Here is a 13,599-nt window from a genome sequence, read left to right on the forward strand (position 1 = left end):
TCATGTTGATCTGAAGGGTTCTTTAAATGGCTTGAATTAAGGGTGCAGCTCTATCAATCATCAGAAAACTTTGCTTAAAGCTGAATTTACCATGATAGTTTCCCAAGAAAACTGGTACAAACAGCTTTAAATTGTCACATGCATGCATAGGTTTCAAGAAATATCGATAATTTTGTGTGGGCTTTTTTGGTTTCATGTTCATATGTGCACATTTTCACTTTATTATCTCGGCCAGGTTTTATAATGGGGTTCATTATTTTACCATTATGATTATTAGTCATGTTATGATCCACAAGAATCTTTTTTTATGCAGATAACACTTATTTAAATGAAAAAGCTTCACATTTGTCTGATTAATTTACAATAGAACACCTGTTTGTATCCCTTCGAGCAGCTACTCTTCTAGTGATCTGAAGATGTGTTTTAAATACATAATTCATCCTGCTGCCACTTCAGTGTGTTAATTACAGCCAAAGCTTCCAGTACAATAAATGTGGCCCCATATAATTCAAGTGGACCCCTCACACAAACACTTGGAGCCTCCAGATAATTAAAATGACGCAGGTTTTTCTTTTGAACTTCGTGATCATTGGAGCAGCTATTTCTCACCTGTGGATGCGGTATTTGCTCATGCTGGAGGTGAAACATGTCAACATTTCCTCCTACGTCAGAGGGAGCAGGTCCAGATTGGACTAGATAATGTGTCTGTAGTTGGCAACACTGGTGCAGAGCAAAAAGGGCCTGGCGCGTTTGGTTTTAACAATATCAGCAGTGGTGTCTGCAGGGAAATCATCCAGAGCAACGCAAGAGTCACGCAGCTAAAGCGCCTGATGCCTTTAAAATGGGGAGGGAATATTTATTTCATCCTTCCATAATAGTCACCTGCTCGGGAATGACTCAAACCCTCAGTGAAGTGAGTCATATGAAGCAGAAAAGCAGGACTCGACGGTTCAAATCCCCAAAGCCACCCGTGTTCACCTGAGTCCACCTGTGTCCTCTGCGAGTCCCTCAGAACCGGTGCTCCGGCCCCTTTAAGGCTGCAGGTGGTCCGCGTCTCTCTGATCTACGGCAGAGCTCTGTGGGTGCAAGCTCTCAAACTTTGAGTGGGGGGGAGGAAGGTGAGAGCGCAGACGGCAGCAGCATCGTCCCGCCGGGACCCCGAAACCCCATCAGCGGCATCATCATCCTCATGATCAGTGCCGTCTCAGGAGAGGAAAGAGAGGCTCTCCGGCGACAGGAACAATAGGGGGAACCGACTGCGCTCATTTTGGATTTCCAGATGGGGAAGGACGGCGGGTGCGTGGACGGCGGTGCTTGGTGAGAGCTGGACCGTCCGGCTGCAGCCGCGCATCATGCCGCTCGGCTTCCGCACGCTGCTCTTCGGCTTTGTAACGCTGGCCGCCGTGGTGCTGATCATAGATGATATTGCACAAGTGGAGGAAGAAGCCGCGTAAGTATTTGTTCACGCCCGGCGCGTGCGTGTCTGAGAGTGGCCCATTGTCTCCTCCACAATCGGGTCTGGGGTGGTCATCTTGTGGAGGGGTGCGCGGGGGGAACCAGAGTGAATTCGTGTGTTTTTTAGAGTTTTGAGATAAAAGCTTGTCTTCTTTTTTTTGTGTGCGTGTGTGTGTGCGTATGTATGTGTGTGTGTGTGTGTGTGTGTGTGGGGGGGGGGGGGGGGGGGGGGGTCTTCTTTCTGCACATTTGGGACACTTGAGTGCAGGAGCAGCTGTCCTGGCAGCAGCCGGGGTCTCTGGAGATTTGCCTGTTTGTTTTGCAGCAGTGTGCATGATAAGAGTAACTACAGGATAGTGTGTGTGGGTGGGTGGGTGGTTGCGTGTCAGGGGGGCAATAGATTGGAAACAAAAGAACGCCCTCCTCTTCTTTTTGTTCTGTACCACAGAAACACTTTGACATGTTGAGCTGGAGCAACAGAAATCGGCACATTTGTCCCGTGTGGAGACGCTTCAAATTCAAGGAAAACCATCCAGCCCGCAGGCATAAAGATGCCTGAAGCAAAAAAAAAGCTCTTTTGTTATCACATGTTTCCAATTCGGAGGGGAAAAAACTTGTTGTTTTGGATGCAATTACTAGGCCTCACATAATGGGGTCATGTTGGTCCGTGAGTAGCCTTGGGACGAAGACAACAGAACCAAATCCCTCTTGGTCACAGAGGCAGTTTAATACAACGATATATTTAACTCCAGCCAGGCTTTAAAATGAGTGCACGCGGAACTGAACATCTCTTCCAGTACTCCCTCATTTATGCAGCTGCTGTCACTATTCACATCACATCGGACCAAGGTCAAGACTGTAAAATACAAAAGTCTTCCTGCAGCTCTGCTTGCATATTCAGTCCCTCACCTTTCAGTATAATGGGGGCCCCATTAGGCCCGCGGATCTCGTCATAAACAGGCCCGCGGTGGACGGCTCTAAAAATACGCTGATGCTATTTCACCTTCATCCGGCTTTATAAGACATTCAGCACGTCTGGTATCCAATACACTGGCTCCCTGTGCATGATGTGATTACAGGAAGGATTCAGAGCCCCCCCCTCCTCCTCCTCCATTATTATCCAACACTTGGAGTTGCAATATGATTCATAACTCAATATAAATCTCCCCCAGAAATAATGGACATTCAAAGAAATTGAACCTGCGCCCGCTCCTGCCAAAGCTGTAGGTCTCAAACACACACACACACACACACACGCAGACACACACACTTCCTGTACCGAGTGCCTCACCACTTATCTGAACTCACCATACAGTAGAATGAGAAAACTGTTTCCAAACGACTGCAGAATTTCACCTGTTCATAGTCAAATTTGCAAGACAAACGTGTGTAACCTGCTTTGAACAGGAGACAAAAGGGTTCCTTTCATTGTCCTGAGCATTATTTTATCTGCGCCAGCAAATATTATTCAAAGGCATCAGGAGAAAATGCTCAACGGCCACCATGAAGCATTTATCGATGCGATAATATCAAATGATTGTTTCTGATAGGTTCATATCTCTGTGCATTTTTGTAAGATGTTGTGTCACCTGCCTTCGATTGATTGAGTTTATCTGCAAAGTGGGGACACTTTTGGGAAGTGAGGGGATCCTCGCTGGTGTTGATGGCCAAGACTTGGTTTCAAGCTTTGTGTTGAGCATTTAATTGTGATGGTTTGGGCTGGGGTGACAGGCTGGGGACTGTCTCGTGCCTGTATGATGTCAGTGTGGCCAGACAGCCTAAAATGGCATTTGCGTTTGTCTCTGTCTCATTATAGAGAGACGGAACCCCAGCTGAACCCCACCGCTTTGACAAAATCCAACAAAGCTGTAAACCATCTTGTTCCGAGCTTCAGCAATGCCGCCAAGATCCAGTCCAGCAACTGGACCTTCAACAAGACCCTCTCCATGCTCATCAGGCAGACTCACCACCCTCCAGAAGCATTTTTACAGTCGACCTCGCAACAATCTGGCCTAAAACACTAATTAGTTTTATCTCCTTTCAGAAAGAGTATTCTCAGATTTCTTGATCCAGAGAGAGACATCTCGATCCTGAAGGGCACGCTGAAGCCGGGAGACATCGTCCACTATGTCTTCGACCGCCACAGCACCACAAACGTCTCCGAGACGCTCTACCACTTTCTTCCAACCGTGTCTCCCATGAAGAACCAGCATCACCGACGCTGCGCCATAGTGGGGAACTCTGGCATCCTGTTGAACAGCAGCTGCGGGCCGGAGATCGACTCCCACGACTTCGTTATCAGGTTCCTTTTTTATACTGGAGACACTCTGCACAAAATTAATGAGCTGAAATAGATGAGCATAGTGGCAGCACTTGTAGGTGTGTGTCTATTTTTGAAAGCACATGTGTTCCACAGCTGCAAACATATTTATTTCACCATGGAAACAGTTGTCCAAGGTGGTTGCCGTCCTGATGTCAAGCTTCCACACACATTAGCGCCGTTTAAATGCAGTTACACATTAACTAGGCATTTCTAGAAGCTCAATCATCTGATAAAAAGCAGCCATGTTTGTCAAAGAAACAAACGCGTGTACACACACACGCACACACAGACTCAGGCATTTTCATTTTAATGAAACATTGGAATGTTTGTAAAATCCACAGCCTGCTCTTTTACATGTGTTATTTTTTTGTTAAAAAGTGTCCAGACTCCAGATTCCTACTATAAATGAGGATGTGTAATTGTGTGTGTACAGCGAAAAGCAATTAAAGCAAATATTGGACAAACCCTGCACTTTCTGCTGCCAGTCTCATAAATCAGAGACTGAAAATGGAGCAGGGAGTCCCAGCCATCTTGGTTACTAAATGAAAACACAAAGTGCTGCAGTGCTTCCGTGAGCCGTCCTGTGTTCTCCACTTAGGAGCACTGGCGGATTTTTAGAGACGGCGTCCGTGCTGGAACCGTACAGAGATAAATATCAGGCTCGGATACCTCAGCTTGTCATTGTTGGAGGGCTCTGAAAGGAGGATTTCAGCCCAGGTTTAGGAAAACATAATGGGCTGATTCACCTGTGTGGGGGCATTAGCTGGGGACATTATCTCTAAACACGGCAGGGGTCACTGGGTGTTTTCACAATGTGTTTTTGTGGGGATTTCAATTACAGTGTGGGATGTGCTCATAAAACGCGCTTTGACGTTAACATCCACTTCTTTTTCTACCCAATTTCCCTTTCCATTTCGACTCCTGGTTGAGGCATTTCTTCAGGGATAATAGTGGAAAAGAATAGGAATTATTCAGCGGAGGCTTGTGAAGGATTGTATTGTGAAAACACTTCAGCATGCCTTCTAACTGAAGTCAAATCACTTAAAGTCACAGCACTTAGCCAAGGAATCTGAAAAGCTGCTACTCTCTGGGTGAGGATGGAGGTATAGACTATCCATAATCTATTTGCATGTTTGTCATGCAAGCGGTTGCCATGTTTGACTGCCTTTTTAATTAAATTTTAATTATTTTTTTCCTGCGATTAAGGCAGCCCGGGCATATTGACAAAGCACTTAGAAAGTCTTCAAGCCTCAGTGTGTATAAGTTACAAGAAAATATGAGAAGGGAGGATACCAACGCTGTATAGTGAACCTTTGTCAGAGCCCCTTCAGATGAAAAAGACACTTGTATTTTGGACACTTGTTGTATTGTTGTGTTTCGGAGGATGAGAATATAGAAACCCTGCGTGTCTTTTGTAGGTGTAACTTGGCACCAGTGGAGGATTACTACAAAGATGTTGGGTGGAGGACTAATTTGGTGACCATGAACCCCTCCGTGGTGCAGCGGGCCTTCCGGGATCTGGCCAGTGAAGAGTGGAGGGCTCGTTTCCTGAGGCGGCTGCAGAGCCTCAGTGGCAGCGTCCTGTGGATCCCAGCCTTCATGGCCAAAGGGGGAGAGGAGCGGGTGGAGTGGACCCTCCGCCTCATCTTGCTGCACACTGTAGACGTGCGCACCGCCTTCCCCTCGCTGAGGCTTCTCCATGCTGTTAGAGGGTAAGATGCCACTCGGGCACCACACTTCAACAATATAAAACACCTGCTGGCAGCATAAGAAAGGGATTAGCCAACTCTAATCTGGAGTCCAGGCGGCTAATTTAGGGGAAGTATTAGAGCTGATCAACTGGAGTAATTAGAGCAAGAGCACCATGCTGGAACAAACATCTGTCCAAAAGTGGAGGTCTTAAAACAGAGAAAGTTGCTGCCACCTAATTGACATCATTTCAATGAGTGGTCTGCTCATTAAGACCCCCGGAGGAACCGTTAATATACTGTAATAGCTGCTGTGGCTCTGGGCTGTTTTCATTGGAAAGTGGTTCGATAAATCTTTTAAAAAACAGCACCTGAATTTTGACCGTCTTCACTTGGAAATGGAGATTAATTCTGGTCTTGTGTTAAAACAGCTGGGCCAATTCAGCTGTGACCTTCCAGAGCTGTAGCGTCAGGACTCCGTGTTGATTGTGTTTAGAACAGTTGCCACCATTTCATTAAAAGGCATATTGACTTTGCCATCGTGCTACGAGATGTAGCAAATTCACTTCTGAAATGCGACCGGAAAAGATCAGAGGAAAACAGTTCTTGGTGGAAATACCCTCATGATCTGTTCCTGAGAGCAATGACGTCACCCATGAAGAATCTACAAGTACGACTCAGAGTGTAACCGTGACACACCGTTACACACACGTCAACACAGCAGTGACAGAGATCTTCTAAAAAAAATACTGGATGAGGAATAACTGATTAAAGCTTTAGCCTCCGTTGCCTTACCTTTTTTTGAAATGCTAGGCACTCCCCAAGATCTTTAAAAAGATTCAATATTTTGCCTGCGCTGTCAGATTTGGAGCTCAAAAATTTACCTTTTTAATAAAAAATTGATTTCTTGGCATGCATTCAGAGATTTATCCCTGGGTTTGAAGATCAGCGGTGCCCACTGTTTGCTCTTCAGCCCACATCAGCATCTTGAAATAGTACATTTTCTACATTTTAATGGACTTTCACTCTAAACAGAGGGAACGTCTCTATAAAAAAGTAACTGCATCGCAAGCAGAAGGGACTAAATTAAAAATATTTCACAGAGATTAGAGAAAAGACAGTTCTCAGAATGTTTGGCTCGCAGAGTATGCGTTATAAATGATGTAATGTTCTCCACAGGATTGATTTACTGTTAGACTGTGAGCTCCTTTTGCCTGAAGTTAATGATTTTCAGCCTCTTTGTTTTTCCACTTCATCCAAAGAGACATGGAAAACAAAAGGCCACTTCCACTGAAGCTGTTATTGATTGTGAAGAGACAGCTCTTGAGGGGGTAGATGGTCTTTACCGGGGTAAATATATCAAGAAAGTTCCAAGCTATAGCTTCAGTGCGATGGGAGGCATTCAGGACAGTTTTTTAGGTTTTGCTGCAAGTTAATGTCCTCCCGCTATGCAGGGCTTACGCAGGGTTGTTTAGAAACTTCCTGTATAACAGGAAGCAGGATGTGAAGCAAGTCTCAGTGAGACTTCAGCACTTTCTGTGATGGGCCTGCACACGTTCTGGACTCTGGAGACCAATCCTTCCTCCCCTGGGAGTATTTTCTCTCCCTATATTCACACTTCATTAACAATGACAGCGTAACTGTGCTCAGTTTTATATCATTTAACTCAGTGTATGTACACTACATGCACGATCTGTCTATTGATAAGCTCCTGATATCGATATGCTCCTGCAACAGTGGCTGTAGGGTATTTTTCTTTTTCAGTCTATGCACAAGTCAAATACTTATACATGTATACCATGCCTCTGTCTGCAGGTATTGGCTGACCAACAATGTCCACATCAAACGTCCAACCACGGGTCTGCTCATGTACACCATGGCCACCCGCTTCTGCGAGGAGATCCATCTGTACGGCTTCTGGCCCTTCCCAAGCGACCCACACGGCAGACCAGTCAAGTACCACTACTACGACACTCTGAAGTACGAGTACACCTCCAGCTCCAGTCCTCACACCATGCCTCTGGAGTTCAGAACGCTGAGCTCATTGCACAGACAGGGGGCGCTCCAGCTCCACACCGGACCCTGTGATACTGGGAGACAACCACAGGATCAACCACACGAATAGATGGCCGTCTTTAAGGTGCCAGATGCTGTTGAGAATCCTCTCCAAACTATTTTGTCATCGTTCTGCTTTTGTGGAACTGTTTTTTTGTAATTGGAATGACCTTTCTTCTACTTCAGTCAAGCTGAAGCTGGATCTTTCATCTTACGATGAGATCTCCACGGCAGCCTTTAAAATAATGAGACTCGTTTGGTAGTGTTAGTCTTATTCCAGTGTTCGTGGCGATGCTGTCAAGGCCATCACATCCTTTTCTCTTTATTACACAGCTGACTCTAAACGACCTCAGCCGGATCCAGCTTTCCATAGATTAATGATTCAGAACACACATTTTGTAAATGAACAATGGGACTCGAAATCCTCATTTAGGTGGCAGAGCTGCCTGAGTAACGTGTTGTAATTTAAACAGCGTGTCAACGACAGTGTGAAGAGCCATTTAGCTAAAATCTGCTGTGAGTCACTGGTTCAGCCGCAACAGGGAAGCACTTAATATTCAGGGAGAAGGTGATTTGAAATAATCTGTCTCTGGTTACAAACCCTTTTAATTGGGATAATAGTCTTGCCATGTGTGTAATACCGCATTTTTATCTGACAGACATGGTCGAGACAGAGGGGTGCGGCAGCTGATCACACAAGAATGTTTGCACATGCAGATTTTGCCAGTCTGTAAACTTTTCCCAGCGAAAAAGCAGTTGCTGTTGCTCTGGAAACATCCGACCGTCGGCTTGGGACTGTAGCAGTTGTCGTTTTCAATGAATGTAGTGGTGAAATTCCTACAAACGCCGCAGGAAATGATTCCACATTGTCAAATAAAATATTGCTTTTTGTGATTTCCATTACTTGTGTATCTGCCGTTTGGATTTGAATGAATCATTCCTGAAGCGGCTTTATTTTTCTATTCTCGGGTAGGTCAGAAAATCCATATATTATGTGCTTCCTGGTTTCCGTTGCTGCAGGATGCTCTGTTGACCCTCAGACAGTGAGGCCATAGAAACGGTCCCAGAGACGTCAGCAGTTTGAAAGCGATGAAAGATTTTATTAGTGCAGGTGGGATCATAAAAAAACCATAGAAACAGTGCGACCCACAGTTGCTCTTGTGATTGTGCTGCGCCAATTAATTGGTTTTTAAAATGTAGCCTTTGTATGTTTGTGTAAATACAGTGCATAAATACTTTACAAACCTAGTTTACTTTCTTGTGCATTTAAGATAGATGTCTGGAAAGAATAACACATGAAACCTTCCTCAACAAATGTCATCAGGAAACGGTTTCTTTCCGTAGTGTATTCAAACAAGTGGAAACTGAGGAAACCGCCTTGGTTACACAAAACAGCTCTGAAGAGAACAGGAGAATGTCTTCAATAAACTCTCAAAAGTCTTTTTATTTTTTTTTTTAGCTTAAATGTGGGAACATGGTGGTTAGCGAGCATTTCAAACACCACCTCAGTGGCCTGTACTCGTTTCATCAGTGCGGTTAAATGACTCCATTCCAATAAAAATCCAGAATTAGCATTTAATAGTTTTTCCTTTCTCACAATAAAGAAAAAAACATATCATCAGCATCAAAGGAGATAACAGCACATAAAAGAGTCTGGAAACACAAGGAAATACCTAAATTAATGACATCTAATGAGCAGTCGAACCTAAAAACAAAAAATACCTCAATAACGTCCATGTAAAATCAAAGTTCTTTCTCCAGGAAAGAATACAGATGAACAGTTTCACCTTGACCTCAGCAGCTTCAGAGGTGGTCCGGGAACGGCTGCACCTGGAGCCACACTGAGCTATCAGATAACATCCTGGATGAAAACACAAGGTCGGAAACAACAGCCAGACGGAGCAGAAACCTCGAGGTGCTGTAATCACATCTACAGGGCAGAGCCGGAATAATAACCCCACTGCTGATCATCTTAGAGATTTGACTGGATTATTATGTAACAAATCTAACAGGCTGGTTGTGCTTCTCATTAAGTCATATGAGGACCTTTTGCGTAAGCAGCCATTTGGTGATAAATGCTTTGTCTGTCTGGGAGTTCAACCGTGCAATGGAACCAGGACGCGTCTTTTTTGACTCCTCCTTGAGTTAGACATTAACAGAATTGGTGAACCATTAATGGAAATATCCTGCTGGGCTTGTTACATAATGCAAGACTGTTTTGTCTGTGGTGGATATTTTGGGCACTTCCTTGATTCAATGCAGTGACCACAACAAAGCATTCAAATTCACAGCAAATAATATCAGTTAATAGTCTTAGTTCAGTAAATGTGCTTATCTGGTCTTCATAAAAATAATCAAACTACAACAGATATAGCAGCATGACAGAAGTATCTTAAACAGCACAGGTAAATGAGATGAATCCACAAAAGGTTTTCAGTGTTCCTGCACAATAAAGTGGTTAGTAGACACAAATATATTTCTGGTATCAAAGTTGACATAGAAAATATCTGCATTCTGTATCAGATTTCACGTAATATTGTCTGATTCAAGCAGTGTTCTTTTTTCAGGGACTATTGTTCAAAAAGATACATCGATTTAACCTAGCAAGTTTGGCTAGTTCTGTTTGGTAACGTTTCTCTCAGTCTGCAGCCGTCATTTAAACAGAAAGAAGCCATGCACACGCAGCAGACGCAGCCACACTGGGGTTGTCTGCAGGAAAAACCGGAGTCGTCTATGTTGAGTTCACCTGCAAAAGGAAAGGGGAATTTGAGCTGGAGGCACAAGTAAACATGTCGGAATGCAGGTAAACAGGACACTGTTGTCCTTTAAGGAAGTGGTTGTGTGTCAAAAGACAATGGAAAAGGGCGGAAGGGTGAAGCCCAATGTCAACACCGCATGGACAGAAGCAGCTTTACAGAGGTCGATGGAACAGCGTTTGGACAGGACCAAAGTGAAAATCAAATCTATTTGTTGCCACATGAACTGAGGTCATTTTGAAGCCTCAAACCTGTATTTAACGTCGAAGAGGGTTGAGTCATCCTCATCGTCATTTTCCTCATTGAGGGGGGCCATCTCTACGCGCTCTGCGGGGGTTGTTATGATATCATATTTGCGCGTTTTCCTGATCCGCCGTCCTGATCTGTGGGGGGAAAGAGCAATTCCAAATATCCAGATTTTAAATGCATGATTTTGAATGCATGATTTCATTTTTGTTTTCATATGGCACCCATTTATAAGATCTATCAGCTCAAAATAAGACCTTTTAAACATTTTATTATTAGATGTAAATAATGAAACTGTAAAGCTTATGCCATGAATGCATAAAAACATGCATCCTATTGTTATTTATAGCCAGGCCGCAATAAATTCTATGTGACAGCTGTTTACAGGTCTAAGATATGATCTGAGTTAAATCGATTATTGTAAAACTAATAGTTGTTCATTCATTTAGTGCCTCCAGTTTCAACCTCCCTGTGGGAACATCTCTGACCAAAACCCTCCACGCACAACCACAAATGGATCAGTTGCCTTTATTGGTCCCATCGATCATCCTACCTGACCACTTTGATGACCAGGCACACGACGAGAACAGCTGTTAGCGCGCACACGACGATGACGGCGTTTTTCAGAGTTGGAAGGTGCGTCATGAGAGATGAAATCCGGGATCCAACTGTGGCCTCTGTCATGTTTTGCGCCCGTTCATCCTCGCCGATGACGACCGACGGTGTGGTAGAATTTAAGGGTGTTGTTGAGGGTGATGAAAGAGTTTGTGGCTCCGCGCTGACCCGCCAAAGAAATGCGAGCGCCAAAGTCAAGGCCAGACTGTGCGCCCCCATGATGCTGCGGAATTAAAATATTACACAGAATGTTGTTGCGTTGTTTTTCTCCCAAAACACAGTAGCTGGAACGCAAAAGCAGTTGTCATATTACTGAGCGCCGATAACGATAACGTCAATGCGCTGCGCAAATATCCAGCTGTGAGTGTGTCCGAGCTTCTCCTACAAATCGTTATCAAGCGGTTTTGGGAAATTAGTTTCCACGAACGTGTGTCCTTTACAGCGATTCCCTCCTGATTGCATTAGGACTTGTGTGGATAGGAGGATTATCCGCCTCCAGAAAGACTCCGCAGCGCTGGCGCTGCTGGATGGGAATGCGCGTTTGTGCTGCCTTCACGGCACCCTCGTATTTTAGTCAATCTACCTGACCTGCTCTAAAATTATATAAAAAAAAATAATGGCAGCTTCAGGGACTGTAAACAAAACTGTGTAAAACAGGATATTAACCAATTTCCTCGAATCTACTTTTCATTTTTATTATCCAACTGAATTATATTCAATTGCTTATTATAGTCGACTTTCTATTTATTTTTAAGAGCGGTGAGTTTGAATCATTGTTATCATTGTATCACGTATTTTCAAATGGTTGTTTCTGACATTGTGCGAAAATATACAGCAAACCGAGTAAGGAATTTATGTCGCGGATGAGAATGCTCATCAGATTTCAATACATTTCCAATTAAACCTGAGAGTCACATGTCAAACAGGTGCGCCTAATGATTCGACCGATCTCAGACAGCAAGTGAATGCATCATTTCCTTATTCACCAATAAAGACAGAAGCAGCAGACTGCTGGGTCACGACCGCAGATTCCAGGAAAAAACCTTGGAGAACAAGAAGTCATGGCCAACATTTAAAAAAAAAACACCCCAATATTATCATGCGTGCGCGCGCGCGCGCGTGTGTGTGAAAGAGAGCGACAGAGCAGTTCCAATGTAAAACTACGTAGAAACTACGTACAACTTACAAATCGTTCAAGATGCTTTTTGTTTGATGTTTGTGAGCTCTGTGCATTTTTATTAAATAGTAAAAATGAGAGGTGTTATTTAATTTTTCCCTGCAAGATTTATAGGCCCTGTAGGGACGTAAGGATTCAATATAATCACAGGCCACAAGATGGCAGCATAGAATAAAAGCCTGACAGTCTAAACAAGGTCCCCCTTTAGGTATTTTACAAGTTAATCATATTTCTAGCACAGTTTTTTTTTATTATGTCAAATGTCAGGATGGTGATATGTTTATTTTCAATACTTGTCATGATCACCTTGCTGGATTTGATTTATATCACTTTACTTGATCTGAGAGCTTCAGATGACCTTTAAAATGCTGACTTTAAGTATCCCCTATCAGGACAGCAGCTCCGTTTAGCTGCCAGCCACGGGAAAGTAACCTTTGACCCTGAGCTTTCTGCCATTTCTGCCCCTCATCTTAAAGTGCTATTGCATGTAAATGCAGTAAGTTAGCTTCTTACCAGCGTACCATTGTTCTTTGTGTGTCCTAGGGGAGAAAGCAAGTGTTTTTAAATTTGAATTTGATGACTGCATTGCCATATTTTGTTTATAATAATAATTTTGTTTGAAATATGTTGTACAAGCCTTGGTGTCGTCGTCATCACTATCATCATCACCAGGTCTGGAATTTCCCAAGTTTGAACAATTGGTCAAAAGATATGATGTGGTCATGCATAGAAATAAGGTTAGATTAGTTGCATTACTTTATATTCAGAGGGGATATTCTGCTGATCAAGATCCCTTTCAACTTCAACAACTGAAATAAATAATGCAACATTGAGATTAGTTGCAAATATATAGTTGGAGGCATGATTGTTTTTGTTTTTTTTTAAGATCTAGGGGGCTTGGAGTCAATCCTTGTCAAACCCATTGAAGCAGTTTGTCAATCTCCGGCTGCTCGTTTCATTTAGAACCTTGAGGACGCAATGATCTTGAAGGACATTTCTGTTGCTGGGCTAGAGATCTATTTATAGAAATCTGCCCTCGCAGGGAGTCTGCGCAGTAGAGCCTCGCTCCTGATTGGCTAGCGGTGGGGGTGGAGCGGAAGCCACAGGCTCGCGGACTGTCCATTAAAGGAACCAAATATGTTGGCAGCGATTGGTAGTTTATTTTTCTTCCTTAGCGGGACTGTTAATACACCAACTTTAAAGCTCAAATGAAAAGATTCAGTAATTGTTACAAGACAAATGGCCCCAATCCTACCCTTTCCTTTGCGGTTGTCATGTTTGTAC

The 13,599-nt window shown here is 43.7% G+C and overlaps 2 protein-coding genes across 3 annotated transcripts; one reads left to right on the forward strand and one right to left on the reverse strand.

The window, feature by feature from the left end:
- The first annotated feature begins 837 nt into the window (after positions 1-837).
- On the forward strand, positions 838-8,421 carry st8sia2 (ST8 alpha-N-acetyl-neuraminide alpha-2,8-sialyltransferase 2). Of its 2 annotated transcripts, XM_029841430.1 has the most exons (6): positions 838-1,450; positions 3,272-3,412; positions 3,500-3,757; positions 5,197-5,490; positions 7,282-7,606; positions 8,181-8,421. In XM_029841430.1, the coding sequence occupies exons 1-5, from the start codon at positions 1,353-1,355 to the stop codon at positions 7,589-7,591; spliced, it is 1,101 nt and encodes a 366-aa protein (XP_029697290.1). In that variant the 5' UTR covers positions 838-1,352; the 3' UTR covers positions 7,592-7,606; positions 8,181-8,421. The 2 variants fall into 2 exon arrangements, with proteins under 2 accessions (XP_029697290.1, XP_003967082.2); XM_003967033.3 differs by having other exon boundaries at positions 840-1,450; positions 7,282-8,421.
- Positions 8,422-8,967: 546 nt separating this feature from the next.
- On the reverse strand, positions 8,968-11,683 carry fam174b (family with sequence similarity 174 member B). Its single transcript, XM_011606856.2, has 3 exons — positions 11,077-11,683; positions 10,529-10,660; positions 8,968-10,267 (listed from the first exon to the last, which is right to left on the reverse strand). Exons 1-3 carry the CDS (start codon positions 11,355-11,357, stop codon positions 10,264-10,266), a joined length of 417 nt encoding a protein of 138 aa, XP_011605158.1. The 5' UTR covers positions 11,358-11,683; the 3' UTR covers positions 8,968-10,263.
- Between the last annotated feature and the right edge of the window lie 1,916 nt (positions 11,684-13,599).

This window comes from Takifugu rubripes, chromosome 9, assembly GCF_901000725.2.
Source record: "Takifugu rubripes chromosome 9, fTakRub1.2, whole genome shotgun sequence".
Lineage (NCBI taxonomy): Eukaryota > Metazoa > Chordata > Actinopteri > Tetraodontiformes > Tetraodontidae > Takifugu > Takifugu rubripes.